The sequence below is a fragment of the Hyperoodon ampullatus genome (genome assembly GCF_949752795.1).
Source record: "Hyperoodon ampullatus genome assembly, chromosome: 2".
In the NCBI taxonomy this organism is placed as follows: Eukaryota; Metazoa; Chordata; class Mammalia; order Artiodactyla; family Ziphiidae; genus Hyperoodon; species Hyperoodon ampullatus.
Genome location: NC_136915.1, coordinates 198,006,575 through 198,023,047, shown reverse-complemented (window position 1 = coordinate 198,023,047; position 16,473 = coordinate 198,006,575). Strand labels below are relative to the sequence as shown.

The following is a 16,473-nucleotide window of genomic DNA, read 5'->3' as shown; positions in this document are numbered from 1 at the left end:
GGGGATGGGGAGCGAAGGATCTAAAAATGAAACAAGACTGGGCATGAGTTGACAACTTTTGAGAATTCATTATACTATCCTATTTTTGTATTTTGAAATATTCCATAATTTAAAAGTTTAAAAATAAAAAGAAAGTGGGTCACTAGACCAAAAATTCATATGTAAAAGCCAGGTTTTGCAAGATATATCATAGATATTCAGAGCGTGGCACTGTAAAATATTTTCTGAAAATTGCATTAGAACTTGATTCTAACAGATTGCCACAGTATTATGATGTTTAAGTATACTAAGAACAAAATCTTTTCTAAATTCTTACATAAACCCATTCCATAAGTACAATGTAGTACAACATTGCATCAGAAACTACATACAGATCAATTTTCAGTATTGAAAACTAAGGCTTCAGTTTTCCAATTAACTTGACTTACGAAACAAACTCTGCGTGCCTGATAAAACTTCAAGCCCCCCAAATTTACTCAAACTGGTTACAATCTAAAATCTAGAAACATTTTTTAAATTATACTTCAAAAGCAGAAAAAGAAATAAATTCAAAGCCAAAAAAAAAAAGTCAACAATTTGAGCGAGCTTCAATTAGTAACCCAAATGAGTTTTCAATTCTTTGCCTTATATAAAACTCTGCGTCAAGATCGTTTATCTGGATTTACTGAACCACTAAAGATTAATTAAAGATCTCAAACTTCCCTCTTCCACCATCTTTAGGAAAATAGGATCATTTTCACCCTTAAGTATAGATGAAAACAGTCGCAAATACTGATGAATGTAATACTCCCCCTCCAACCTCCAAAAGCCAGAATGCTAAAATAGAAAATCACTACATGGGACTTCCCTGGTGGCGCAGTGGTTGGGAATCCACCTGCCAATGCAGGGGACACAGGTTCAAGCTCTGGTCCGGGAAGATCCCACATGCAGCCGAGCAACTAAGCCCCGTGCGCCACAACTACTGAGCCCACGTGCCACAACTACTGAAGCCCGCGCCTAGAGCCCATGCTCCGCAACGAGAAGCCACCTCAATGAGAAGCCCGCGCACCGCAACGAAGAGTACCCTTCGCTCACCCCAACTAGAGAAAGCCCGTGCACAGCAATGAAGACCCAATGCAGCCAAAAATGAAAGAAAGAAAGAAAAAGGAAGGAAGAAAGGAAATCACTACATTGCCAATTTCCTATTATAAATGATAATAGTAACCAGCTATTCTGGAGAGCATTCCCCAACTTCTATTTAGATTCTAAGATGTATCAATTGCTATATAACAAGAAGCACATCTATTCATTCAGTAAATGAATGTGAAAGAATAAACAGCAGATGAAACAGTTTGCTGGCACTAACCTCCCTGTCACGGCTCTGCTAAGGCTGCCTTCCAGTGACAGTGCTAATGAGTGGGAAATGGGCCAAAGCAGAACTGGGAAATAAAATAACCTAAACTAGCTAGTCAGCCCTTCAGTAACAGGAATGCGACCTTCCTGCCTCTAGTGCCTGGTTTAATATCCAAAAATATTCTTAACTCATAAACTATGAAACCTCTGGAACTAACCGGAAACCAGCCTTTTGGGAGTCTTCTCATATATTTTGGGCCCTAATTTACAGTTGTAATCACACTGATGGTAGACCTTTTTCTTCCCCTTCCAAAAGTCAACAGAAAGACTAACTTAAGTTATCCCTAATAGTAAAAGTGTGATATAGTCTCCATGAATAGTCCTCAAACACCTTCCCACTGAAACTGCTCTTTCAAAAATTATAAATGACCAAATCTAAGTTTTTTTCAGGCCTCTTCCTCCATTTCCTTTTACATTACTGACCATTCGTTCCTGAGACTCCTCAGTATCACTGTGCTTTCTTGTTTCTCCTCTGCATTAGTTTCCTGTTGCTGCTGCAACAAATGATCATAAACTCAGTGGCTTAAAAGTACATGTATTTACCGTCTCACAGGTCTGGAGGTCAGAAGTCTAAACTCAGTCTCACCGGCCAAAATCAAGTTTCTGGCGGGGCTCCTTCTGGAGGCTCCGAGGGAGGACTCTGTCCCCGTGCCCTTTTCAGCCGCGAGAGGCTGCCCGCCCGCCTTGGCTCTTGGCCCCTTCCTCAACCGCTCCAGCCTCATTTCTGCCATCACAACTCCTACTACTGACTGTTCTGCCTCCCTTTCACAGAGACCCTTAAGATTACACTGGGCTCACCTGGATAATCCAGGCAAATCTTCCCAGCGCGAGATCCTAAATTTAGTCACATTTGCAAAGCCCCAGGTAAGGTAACACCCACAGGTGCTGAGGATTAGGCCTGGGGCAGCTCCGAGGGGCATCACTCAGCCTAGCACCTACCCTACAGCTCTAACCGGACCTTCTGACTCCTCTGCTGCCACCGAATTGTGCTCTTTGCTCTCCTCTTTCGTATTTTATCCCATCCTCTCCACACTCCTCGCTTCAACTCTCACCTTTACGCTAATATCCAAGTCTCTCATGTTAAATGTGAGGGAACTGGAGCCTAGATGGGAGGTGATGACGGGCCTTGAATCACACAGATGTCGACAGGATATTTCTATGTGGGTGTCTTCAGAGCAGCTCAGTCCAATGCTGGACTGAATCCTATTCCTGTCTGAATAACACAAGTCTCTCAGACTCAGGCTAGCACTGTACTACACTTTTCTCTGTTCTCTCAGCTGGTTCTTTCATCTCTGTCCCTCCATCCATTCTGAAATCCAATTACAGCTTCCTATTCCTGAAACCCTGCTTTGGCTGGGTTACCTCTCCCGCTCAAACCCACCGTTCTCTACTAAGGACTGCACCCCCCATCCCCACCCCTCCCGACACGTCCATCAGGACTCCCCCGTGCCCTCTGCCTACACGCCACACCCATTCCTACCTCTCACCCTGAACTGCCTTCCTCTGTCCCTCCACTGAGAAGTGACTCATAGAACGTACCCCTCTACAAGGAATTGGTTTTTTATTTATCTATCTCCAAACCAGACTGGGTTCCTTGACGGCAGAAACTGTGCCTATCAGCAAACATACACAGTAGTTCCCCCCGCTTACCCCTGGTTTCACTTTCCTCAGTCACCTGTCGTCGGAAAACACCAAATGGAAAATTCCAGAAATAAGCAATTCCTAAGTTTTGAATTGACCGCCGTTCAGAACACCTGATGAACTCTCCCGTCCACCCGCTCCGCTCCGCCCCACCCTGTCCAGAACACCCAGTCTGCGTACACTGCCCACCCGTCAGTAAGGAAATAACAGTACCACGGACCCTTGAACAGCAGGGGTTTGAACTGTGCAGGTCCACTTATAGGCAGATTTTTTCAATAAACATGTACTACAGCACTGGACGATACCCAGGTAGTTGGGTCCACAGATGTGGAGCCCTGGCAATGCAGGACCGGCTGTAAAGTCACACACAGGCTTTCTCTCGCAGGGTCAGCACTCCAACCCACCCGGGGTACATACATACAGGGTTCCCCACTGCACGCGGTTTCAGGTGTCCACTGGGGATCTGAGCTTAAATAAATTCCAGCTCTGCCATTCATTACCTGTGGGACCCTGGGCAGGGTCTCAGTTTCCCCATCTCTGTAAAATCCAGATAATGGTAAAGTACATATCTCGTGAGTTCTTCTGAGTATTGCTCACAAGTTAACACATCAGAAGAACACAGAACAGTCCCTGGCTCAGTAAATACCATCATAAACAGTGGGAGCTGTGATTAGTACTTTTACCACCTACTGCTGCTGCCACTGCGACTACTACTAGTATTATAGCTGTCATTGGAAATGACTCACCACTACATGACTATTAACATGGCTTAAAAAACAATAACACAAAGTACTGGTGAGGACGGGAAGCAACTAGAACTCAGACACTGCTGTTTGGAAGCAAACTGGTGGGGCCACTTTGGAAAACAGCTTGGCAGTTTCTTTTAAAGCTAAACATTCATCACCACATGACTCAGCTGCCCCACTCCTAGGGATATAACCAAGAGAAATGAAAAATTATGTTCACACAAAAATGTGCATGCAAATGTTTATGGTGGCTTTGTTCATTATTACCAGAAACAGTAAATAACCTCAATGTCCTTCAACTGGTGAGCGGATAAACAACCTGTGGTACATCCATACGTGGAACATCTCTCAGCAATAAAGACCAATGCGCTACAGACACACACAACAACATGGATGAACCTCAACACATGACAGCAAACGAAAGCAGTCAGATTTAAAAGGCTCCATACTGTACGACCCATCTATATGGCATCGTGGCTACAGGAACAGGAAACTGAGGAAGGGTTGCCAAGGGCTGGGGGTGGGAGGAGGAGCCGGCCGCCAGGAGCACAAAGCAACCCTGGGGGTAATGAACGTGCTCCGTATCATGACTGTGGTGGTTACACAGCTGTGTGCACTTGTCAGAACTCACAGAACTCTACATTTGTAAAAGGTGAATTTTACGGTATATAAAGTATACTTTAATTTAAAAATATGTACAAATAAAAATAAACAGAGACTTAATTTTAATTTACCAGTAAGACCTGTCCAGCCCTCTACCTTTAGCAGAACTGTGCGTCATCTACACACAACTACAGCTTGGCTATTGGAAAATACTCACAGAGAAGATTCCAAAGCCCAAATGATAGTATATAGCTACTCTACAGGACTTTAAGAATGGGGAACAAAAATTTGGCTAGGGAACAAATAAAAGTCATTTGCATCTGTACTCCCCCAACCCCCCCCCAAAAAAAAACCCACCATAAGAATAAGCCTAATTTCCAAATCTGGCTTTGAGTTCCATTATGGCACGGCAACTTGAGATAAATACTCATAAGGCAAGTGGCGAGGTGGCCAACATGTTCTGATGCCTCCTATTAACCAATGTGAAGAGGTGAACTACCAGAATGACTCAGGATGACTGTTCTAGAGCCACAATAAGAAAGACGCCGCAGGATTTTCTTAATCCCAGATTACCTTGCGCCCCTAACACCAAGCAAAATTCACCAATATACAGGATAAATCCCTTCCCCCATGGAACTATAAGACGAATAAATAATGAACTTGGAATAAAAGAGAAAAGGTTAAGAATACAAGTTTTATTCTAGTTATAAAATAAACAAGTCATCGGAAACAGACTCACAGACCTAACGAATGAAGTTATGGTTACCAGGGAGGAAGGGTGGGGGGAAGGGATAGTTAGGGGGTTTGGGACTGACACGTACACACGGCTATACTTAAAATGGATAACCAACAGGGACTTTCTGAATAGCACAGGGAACTCCGCTCAATATTCTGTGACAACCTAAATGGGAAAAGAATTTGAAAACGGAGTGGATACATGTAGGTGTATAACTGAATCACTTTGCTGTACACCTGAAACCATCACAGCATTGTTAATCAACTATTCTCCAACACAAAATAAAAGTTGAATAAGTAAATAAATCCTGGGGATGTAACGTGCAGCAAGGTGATTACAGTCAATTATATTGCAGTGCATATTGGAAAGTCGCCAAGAAAGTGTATCTTAAAAGTTCTCATCACAAGGGAAAAAACTAACTTTGCGTGGTGACTCGATTTATCACAGTGATCATTCCACAGTGCACACAAATACTGAAGCAAATGTTGTGCACCTGAAACTAATATGATGTTAACTGTCAATTACACCCCAATTGAAAAAGAATGCGAGTTTTATTTTATAAGTTGGCACACATACATACTATTTGGAATTGAACTGAACACGTAATCATCTTAGTGTTCTTCTGTCTCACTCTGAATATAAACTGCTCTGCCTTCCTTCCCTCATCTATCCCTACCTCCACCTCTCTTCCAGGGAAATAGATAATTTTCATTTCCCTGAGGATACAGGGTCAGATTGAGGCAGCTCTAGAATGACAGAGGCTACTAGGAGTTGAATTCCAGTCTGGGGTGACCCTGAGGGTCCAAACTTGGACTCTGAGACTGTTACAAAACCAACCTGAATTCGGAGTCAAGCACAGTATCATTCTAGTCTCCTAGGTATCCCTCCAGATGAAGACTGATCAGCCTGGCCTCGTGTTAAGATCCACATGTACTGACACCGGTGTCCTCCCCACACCCACATAAACGTAAGCGCCAATATAATACACTCTGAAGGAAGAGCAGGCATCCATTTTAACAAGTCCCAGAAAACCTCCTTTCCAAAAGCAAGCACTTGCCTCTCAGTAAGCTGGTAATTTGGGAGATACGGTTCTAAGGGCCTGTATCTGGACCTACAGTACCCAAGGTCATAAAGCTAAGGATACAAGATAGGTGCTAATAATCGACCTTACAAAATAAATAAACAAATGAAAAGAAAATTTTAAAAGTACCATCCCACACAGAATTATTAGCCCACATTTCATGCCCTGTAATATATACACATAAATGAAACGGGAATTCCTCTGTGAGCAAACATGTGCTTCCAAGGGTTATATAATCAGATTAGCGCCCTTTTCACTGACAGCTCTACATACACACCAAACCTTAATTTATTTGCCCAAGTTTGGTTAGACTGCATCAGTTTCCAAGGCTTTCATCAGAGTAGGTCTAATCTTTGAGATACTTCTTATCCCAGTCTATTTCAAGCATTATTAATAGGCCCCCTGGAGCTTATCTTTGACTCAAGCACCTCGTGGCAGAAGCAAAGGCTGCCAAGAAAGAAAGGTCTCTAAGTCAAAAGTGGCATCAAGGCACCACAACCTGAAGTGCAAAACATCTACTGTAACCTTGCGGGAGAAGAAAACTCATCCCCCCAACATCTTCTGGGAGTTTCTTCCAATGTGCTCAGGTAATAGTCCACAGCTGGTCAGGAGGCTGCGGCCAAAACGAGAGAGGCTGGAAGTAGTCATCCGGACAGTTCACATCACACTTGTACAGCAGGGGGGTATTTTAACTGAGTAATTCATGGAAGTGTACCACTCTCTGCTTCACGGGACAAGCAGTCATTCACTCGATGGCTGTTCAGCCTCTGGCGGCTCCAGCCTCACATTTTGAAAATAATCTTGTATGTATCTTCAGAGTTCTTCAGACATGGGAGAAACATACTGTAACTCTGCAGAAACTGACTTGTAAAAGGATTCCTGAGCCAATATAAGCCCCTGTCTTGATTCAAACAAAGGGACGGTCTCTCAACATAAGGTTTGCTTGATCTCACATCTTCAAGCAGCTTAATCTTTAGCTGAATTTCCTAGTATTGAGTATACCTGGTCAACTCAACTCACCGCCGGCCCTGTAAATAGGGAGGAATGCAATAGTGCACTGGCAGGTGTTTCTCCTTCCTCTCCTATTTCAGGAGATTACGGAATGTGAAAGAATATTAACTGAGAGAAGCTGCGCTTCACAATCTGGGGTGGTGATTAAGAGAGAAAGAAAGACACCAAGGGGACCAGTCTCAGGAAAAGGGGTCAGAAAAGTGCTTCCCTGGTGGGGGAAGGAGACCTACCAGGAATAACATCAAAGTAGGTGCTTTTCTCAGGGCATTGTTAAAATGTGTGTGGTAAGAGCCAGACTCAGCTAGCAGAGTCACTGTAAAAGAAACAGGGCTACTGAGTTATACTCAGAAAATTGTGCTTCAATAAAGAACACGTGGACTAGAAACAGATTTCTACTCCTCAAGCCTCTAGGACCCCTTCAAGTGTTTTCTTTCAGAATCTAGACCTCAATCTCCTTATCATCCCAAATACATCTGAAAAGTAAAAATTCATCCTCTCAAAGAGCTCAGAAATTTAAAATAATGCATGTGGCCTTCTTGAAACAGAGAAGCTCTATGCCCCCCAATCTCCTCAGCCTGCCTTTTGTCTGTGGAATAACTTTAGTCAAAGAATAAGTTTAATCAGAGAAGTGAGAAAATGCAGAAACGAAGGAAAACAGTCAAAGGAGACCAAATAATAATAGTTTAGTCCTTAAGCATGGTCAAGGACATTCAGTCCCTCTTCAAGGGCTATAGATAATATTCTGAGCCATATCCTGTGAGCTGTTTACTTTGTAGATACTGAAACCCCCGCCAGCTGGAAGAAGTTAACTACATGATGACCAGGCTGTAGCCATGACCTAAGCTGCCACAATTCTGAGAACCGGCCTCAAGAAATGGGAACAAACCGACCCTGGAACTGAAGCCTAACTGTACTTAAAAACAATCAAGATGATGCTGATCAGACCACCGATGACCAATTTCAAGATGACCATCAGAGCTGACTGTGCTGTTTCTGCATGGAGCCCCCTCCCTCTGCCTGTAAAAGCTCTTGCCCACTGACTGTCGGTGGGGGGAGTCGGCCTTTAAGCAGGCGTCCACCCTCCGCCCCGCCCCCCTCCACGTGCTGGCATCCAAAGTAAAGCAAACTTTCCTTTCCACCAACCTTGCCTCTTTATTGGCTTCTGAGCGGCGAGCGGCCGGACCCCACTTTCAGTTACACTCTTTTGTGTCCATCTTATTTATATTCAGCTCCTTGTTAGGTGAGATATACAGCTCTGGAGCTTAAATCTGAAAAATCCATGCCTAAGGGCAACTTCTCGCCCCTGTAATCTCGCACAAGCAACCATTTTCTACGCTTCAGATTCCTCAACTGTAAAACGGTTATTATAACAACACTACCTGCCACACCTGCTTCAAAGGATCACTGCTGAGATTACATACAGTAAGACATATAAAATAATTTTTAAAAAGCAAAGGACTACACAAATGTTGGTTGCTACCTTAGGTGGGGCACTGTTGAGAGCATGAAGAAATGCATATAACAGGGTGAAAAGAAGGTTCTTTTATTTGAAAAAAAAAGGACTGCAAACATGGTGAGGACGAATTTTAAGGTACTGGCTAGTATGTTCAGGAAAGTGGTATGACGCGAACTTGAATTATTGTTTAGAAGTGGATTCTCATGCCAACACATCCACTTTGCACAGACAGCAGAAGAAGGAAAACAAGAGAGATTAAGAGTGGGTGTCCAGCTCCCGGCTCACCGAAATAACTAATGGAGTTCCACGTGGAGAGGGAGGGTGGAGTTAGTCATGACAGCCACACAGAACATGGTTGCATAAGAGGGGAAAAGTAAAGGTGTTCGTACCAAGCACAGAACTAACTGTCAAATTACCCACAGTCCACAGATTACAGCCCGATCCGGGGCGTGTCATTTCCACAGGGGGCTTTAGGGGAAAAGAAAGAAAGAAAGAAAGGCTATTCCACGAGCATCAAGCAAACCAGGTGATTCCGCAGATTGGTTCTCCGCCGGCGCGGGTAACGCTGGCGGGGAGAGCGTGAGGTCGGGGGCTCGCGAGCTGCGCCCGCGGGACACGGAAGCTGCCTTCAAACCATCGCAAACCAGAGGACGCGGCGCGGACCCAGACCCGCCAGCCCCGGCCCGACCCCGGACTCGCTCCCGGGAGAACGGAAAGCCGGCTTCCGAGAGGGAACCGGGCAGGCGGCGCGGGCGCGCACCGGGGGACACCGCGCCGACCGGGAGTGGCGGGATGCGGACACTGCCGGGCGGCGGGGACCCCTGCCGCGGGGCTGGGGTAGGGGGGAGCGGGAGGCGGCTCGGCCACCGGCCCCGCGCGCTCACCTGGTGCAGGGCGGTCAGGCCGTCCACGTTGGCCGTGTCCACGTCGGCGCCCCGGGCCAGGAGCCGCCTCACCTCGTCGGTGTCCCCGCTAGAGCAGGCGGCCAGGAACACGGCGCCGTCCTCGAAGCGGACCCGCGGGCCCCCGCGCTGAGCCTGCGGCGGCAGCCCCGCGCCCGGCCGGTCGGCGGGCTCCTGCTCCGTCAGCGAGCCCCGCCAGCGCCGCAGCTGCTCGGCCCGCCGTGCCCGCGCCGACTCGGCCCGCTTCCCGCCCAGGTGCTCCATCTCCGCCATCGCCGCCGCTGCTGCGGGCCGCTGCTGCGGGCCGCCGCCGCAGCCGCCGCCAAGCGCCTCAGCCGGGAGCGGAGGGCGGAGACCCGCGCGCAGCCATCTTTACTGCTCCGCTGCCCGCGCCGCCCGCACTCCCCCGCGGCCTCAGCACGCAGGCGCGGCGGAGCCCCGGTTGCATCACAGGACTTGTAGTAAGAGAGCCACGCGCCCCCCCATCCCCCGGGCGCACCCGCGCCCGATGGGAACTACAAGTCCCTGGACACATGGGGAAAGAGGCGCGGCCCGGGGGTGCTCCCTGCTTGGCCGCGGACGCGCGGGGTCACCTCTGCCCCGAAGCGGGAGCTGTCCCCCGCCCGAATCACCTCCGCGGGCTTCTTGGGAGTCGTAGTTTATTCTTGTTCTGACTTCCAGCTAATCTCGGCTCCCTAATTATCACGTCAGCCTTTTGAAGTGGAAAAGGAGTCGGTAATTATCCCTACTTTCTATTGCGGAAAACTGGACGGAAAGTACCCGAAACTCTCAAAACCGTGTCCTGGCTGTAAATCCAGAGCTTTATTAACGTTGTAATTTAGAACAGGTGGCCCTGAAGAGATCCTGGGAATGATGCTCGCAGGTATAGTGGGAAGCGCATTCAAGTTCAGTTCTCCTCCCAACAAGTTACTTGACTTCTCCGAGCCTGATTTGTAAGATGGGAATAATAATACCTTAGGGAATTCCCTGGAGGTCCAGAGGTTAGGACTTGGCGCTTTCACGGCCGGGTGCGCCGATTCAATCACTGCTCGGGAACTAAGATCCCACAAGACCCGGCGCGGCCAAAAAATTAAAAAAAAAAAAAAAAAAATCTCACAGGGTGGTCGTGTGGAGCGGATGAGATAATACATGCAAGGATATCTAGTACTATCTCTGTACGTATACCAGTTCACAATAAATATTAATTTCCCTTCTGTCTCTCTCCTCCTCTTCTACCCTTTTCATGGATCTTAAGTTCTTGGGAGGCATATGTGGGACATATATCCCGTCTTCCATGATTTTTTTCCCAAAGCTACAAAAAAATACTATGGTGCAAACACAGTATTGTAAGTGAACTATAGTTCAATTTAAAATAACTACCGTGCGCGTCCTAAATTCCTAAGGCAGCACGCAGGCCATTTTCATATTCACAGTGAACTTGGTTATTAAAACCTGTCAGGTTGACTCAGTAACTTTAACTCCCCAGGGCTTTAGCCCTGGACAAAACATAACTCTGTTTTCCATTATGATAGAGAACATATACAATTATTAGGTTCTTTGAACTTTCCTGTATGGTTGAAGTTTTTCATTTAAAAAAATGTTGCAAAAATGATTAGGTCGTTGTAAAGGGAAACTTTACTATGTTCTATCGTGTGCCTCAATTTCCCCTGAGACAAGCCAAGAATCAAATGAAAAAGGGCCATATAAATGTAAACTATTATGTCTAATAATACGACGTCTATCCATATATGCTTTAATTAGGTAACCTTGAATTCTTTATAAATACTAATTAAGTCATACATCTTTGAGAACTGTGAAGAACAAGGTGCATAAAAATAAAAGATGTAATACTGTATACTTTATATAGCCATATTTTCCTTGCATTAATTTAGTCACCATAGAACTTCTCATGCCTCATCATCTATTGGAATTAAAAATTCTGTATGAGGTTTACTTTGTAACTTGTCAGCATGGAACCTCTTCGTATTCCAACTCTGCCTCTTGCTGATAATTAAAATTGCTCACAAGCTCTCAAATAGAACTGTCCCTATAGAATAAAAGAAATATTGATATTAAACCAGATAGGAAATAATACTTAGCTAGGAACCTAACCCGCTTCAAGAAACCATTATTAGCTGAACTCTGCTAGTCTGGCAAGGAAACAAAAAAGTAAGAGAAGGGCAAGTTTTCAAATTTCAGCAAATTGCTGAAATCTCAGGAAACAGATCTCTGACAGCAATCCACGTGCACCATTTTAATATTATGATCCTGGTACACAATATCGGCTCAAAAAAAGTATGTATAATTGGACCATATATTTTACATACTGGTTTTCTAATAAGGATTTTTAAACTAGGGTAAAATTTTCATGGATCGATAATGTTACATTTCTTCTGGCTGTATTCTTTTTGCATTCAAAATCAGGAAAGAAGAAACATCTGGTTCCACTTGTAAAAATAAGCTAAAATTGGCCAAGTCCAAGTTAAATCCATACTTTCCCAAGAGGTATGAACTTAAATTTCAATACTAGGAAGTTCCAGGTAGTACTTCCTTACTGTATCTATTTTACTTGCTTTTTTCCTGAGGTAGTAAGAAAATGATACCCTCTTTGGAGATTTTAAAGAAGAATATAAGTAGTTAAGTTCCTTACATAATTTAAGTGCAAACCTACCTGGAAGGAGATGAATCTTCCAGCTACGTGATTACGGAATGCAGTGATAATTATTATAATCTAATTAATTTAACTAGCTCAGCCAAAAAAAAGTTATGCCACCAAAAAAAAAAAATCAATCTGTGTATAATGATTTGAAAATCTTTTCAAAATTAAAATCATCTAAGTTTTTTTCTGAAACGTCTTCCCCCAAGAAGGGCTCTCTGAGAGTAAACTTAAACAATAAACTTATACAATTGTTTACTACCATTAAACAAACATGAGAGTTTAGATTTCCTAAATATTCTAAAGAAAAAAATATTTTATATGCAAGTGAATAAATCCTGACAAATAATCCTGTGTATAAGTAAAACATAATTTTTGTACTTTTTTCTTCCAGTTTTACTGAGATATAATTGACATACAGCACTGTATAAGTTTAAGGTGTGCGGCATGATGATATGACTTACATACATCATGAGATGATGACCACAGTAAGCTTGGTGAATACCCATCATCTCATATAGATAACAAAATAAAAGAAAAAGAAAAAGCTGTATTTTGTGATGAGAACTCCTAGGATTTACTCTCTTAACTGTCATATATAACATACAGCAGTGTTAATTATATTTATCACATTGGACATTATATCCCTAGTACTTATTTATCTTATAACTGGAATTTGTATCTTTTGACTACCTCCATCCAATTCCCCTGCCTGCGGTAAACCACAAATCTGTTCTCTTTTTCTATAAGATTTGTTTGTTTGTTGAAGTATAATTAACCTATAAACCATGTCAGTTCCTGGTGCACAACATAGTGATTTGGTATTTTTACACATTACAAAACCATCACCACAATTTTTGAACTTTTAAATGTACTAAGTGCACCAGCTATGATGCACATACACTGTTGTATAAAGTGAGGAAACTTTTATCAAATAATAATTTCCCATACACTTAAAACATGAACCACAAATTAGAATACTCCATTTTTTAAAGCAATGACACCGGTACAGTTTATGAAAACCTTTCAGCGTGGCCTCTGTTCCCACCAGTTAACATACCTCCCTCTGGTGGACAAACAGAGACTGTACATTTAGCCCATGGAGTTCTGTTTTTCTTTTTTCTTTTATCCAATTCTTTCGGTTTGGCTTCCAAAACTACAGGTCTTTGCTTATTTTATCATACTATCTCTCTTTTCCACCAGACTCAACATACTGCCTGGTTTTTCTAAGAGACATTTTTAAGACTCGATTCTCAGAAAACCACCCAAGAAAGTAATCAATTTCAGCTCCGAAGACAGAACTGTAATTGTGACACAGTTACAGTTGGGGTGGAAAATAAGAGAAGACATTGAAGAGATTAAAATAGAAAATATCAGTACTAAAATAAGCAGCCAACTCCAGAATTAAGACAGAAAACACTTCCCCACAATGACTAAATGCTAACAGTAGGTGCGAACCCGACAGCTAACTGGACAGTAACAGGATTCCTGTGTGATTCACATCTCCCCTCGTGGCTCACTCCCACAACCGACGTGAGGCCCCGGGAGCGCCGCGGACCGTCCTGGAGAGCGCGGGTCTGCGGGGCAGAGAGGACGCCCCACGCAGCGGTCACCGGGAGCCACGGCTACTGAACGCAGATCTGGGCTGAACGCACAAATCCCGCAGCGGTCGGACTGTACCGGTCCGCAGGTTTAGGAGGACCGGCCGCCCCTCCCGCGGCCGGAGCAGGAGGCGAGGGTGGGTGCGGCCTCCGGCCGGCAGTGCAGTCCGAGCACGACAGACGCTCCCCGCGCTGGAAGCCAGGGCCGCCGGGCCGCGCGCCCCAAGTCGGAACCCGGCTCCGAACCCCCAGTCCCTCAGATTCCGTTGAATTCCCGGAGCGCCCTCCGCGGGTATGACTGTCCTGGAATGGCAGCCTCTCCGCGTGAAAAACCTTGACCGCAGCCCCTTCTCCAGATCAGATTCTCCCGGTTCCTCCTACCGCGCCTCTCGCTCGGACAAACGGAGCCAGTCCCGACCCAGTTCCCGCGCGCCGCGCCCCTGTTCAAAGCGCGTGGGCGGAGCCCGCTCGGAGCCTAGCCAGTCGGAGGCCGCGCTCCTCCCGGGCGGCGCTCCGGACCAATCACACCCTCGCGGGTGGGAGCCGGGGCGACGCAACCATCGAGCTCGCGCAGGCGCGGTGCAGGCTGGTCGGCGCCTCTGCACTGCGAGGGGTGTCAGCGCAGGTGAGAGAGCGGGTGCTCCGGCTCTTCTGCCGAGAGGCCGCCCGCGGGGGTCTGCGGGGGGGCAGGGGCGGCTTTCTGCCTGTCGGGGGACCTTCCTCTTCTCCGACTATCGGCTGTGGAACGGAGGCTCTGGATGTCTTGACAGCCGTGGAGGGCGCGTGCCCCCGGCCTGTCCCCCTGTCCCCCGGCCGCCCCAGCCATCTCGCTGCCACCACCACGCCCCAGCGGCCTCCCCCATCCCTTCCAGGCATGCCCCTCCCCCCGGCCGTCCCGCCCCCTCCTCACATTCTCCCTGCCGACCCCCACCCCCGCCCCCTCCCTGCCCCCTCAAACGTACCCGTGCCCCCCCCGCGACACTCTGTGACTTTTGCCTATTTGTTTTATTGTCATTGATTCCCAGTGTCTGCTTACTGAGAAAAAGTGGTAAGGATCAGTATATAAAAATAGTGGTTAATTACGTAGTAAAGTAACTGGTTCCAGAGATGATGGTCTTAAAGGTGTGGCTAAGGAAATTTGGAATAATTTACATGAATGACTGTTGTAGTGTAATTGATTCTATTTAACATATTAATTGGCCTGGAGTATGACTAATTCTATTTAAATATTTCTGAGTGTGTCAATTGTGGAGGAGCAGCAGCCCTGGAGATTAGAAGGAGAACCAAAGGACGCTTTGTCTTTGCACCCCAGTTCAGGAGAGTACCTTGACCCAACCAATACACAAACTTAGTCACCTTTAAACATATGGTTAAGATAGATGCCTCAGTTTAAGTTTATGATTATCATAAGTTGCTGTCGTCCTCCTAACTACAATCTATGACCACCAGGTAATCTTCTGATTATGATTAGTTTTCCAAGTAGGAATAACTTAGGGAGAGAATATGTGGAGTTAACAATTTTACTGTCGTTTTACAAATTAATAAATTGACCTTTTAATTAATGTTTAAGTCTTTGTGAGTGAGCTTGGCATGAATTAGTACATCTAAGCCCTATCAAATCTAGGTTTACTGCCAAGTTGAAGTTTTAGACTACAAAACTGAGAACCAGATCCTGAAATGTGACCTTTTCCACATATAAGTGAGTGAGGTCATACAGTATTTGTCTTTGACTTATTTCACTTAGTTTAATGCCTTCAAGGTCCGTTCATCTTGCTGCAAATGGTAGGATTTCCTCCTTTTTTTTATGGCTGAATAGTATTCAATTGTGTATACATACCACAACTTCTTTAGCTGTTCATCCACTGATGGATGTTTGAGTCTTGGCTATTGTTAATAACACTTGGAACATGACATGCAGATATCTTTTCAAGTTAGAGTTGTTTCCTTTGGATGTATTCCCGGAAGTGGAATTGGTGAATCACTTTCTTTTCATTGCAGAATGATATTCCATTGTATGGACATTCCCCGTTTTGTTTATCCATTCTTCAGTTGACAGACGTTTGGATTGTTTCCATTTTTTGGCTATTATGAAAAATGCTGCTGTGACCATTCATGTACAGATTTTTATGTAGATATGTTTTCAGTTCTCTTGATTATATACCTAGGAGTAGAATTACAGGGTTATAAGTTACTCCTTGTTAACTGTTTTGAGGAACTGGCAGACTATCTTCCAAAGCAGCTGCATCGTTTTGCATTTCCACCAGCAACATATGAGGATTTGTGTCTCCACATCCCTCGCCAACACTTAGATGCTGTCTTTTTGGTTATAGTTATCTTAGTGGTTGTGAAGTTACAGCTTGTTGTGGTTTTGATTTGCATTTCCCTAGTGACTAATGATGTTGGGCATCTTTTCACGTGCTTATGGAATTATTTTTGTACCTTCTTTGGAGAAATATCTATTCAGATCCTTTGTCCATTTTTTAATCAGATCCTCTGTCCATTGTTTATCTTTGTCCATGATATAATCAGTAATTATGATTGTGGTAGGTTGTTTGCAAAGATGGCCATCATTCCTCCCAACTCAGGCTCTGTGCCCCTTTCCAACGTGACTTTGCCGGTCCTCCCATCAGAGGTGGAAGAGAGATGAA

General features: G+C 45.1%; 1 protein-coding gene across 1 annotated transcript in view; it reads right to left on the bottom strand.

Annotated features, from left to right (window-relative positions):
* Positions 1–9,841, bottom strand: part of PPP1R12B (protein phosphatase 1 regulatory subunit 12B) — a gene marked incomplete at both ends in the record, with an annotated part of 198,811 nt that extends 188,970 nt beyond the window's left edge. Inside the window, 1 exon segment of the mRNA XM_079726165.1 lies at positions 9,551–9,841. Within this exon segment, the coding sequence (XP_079582291.1) occupies positions 9,551–9,841 (291 nt within the window).
* Positions 9,842–16,473: the final 6,632 nt, after the last annotated feature.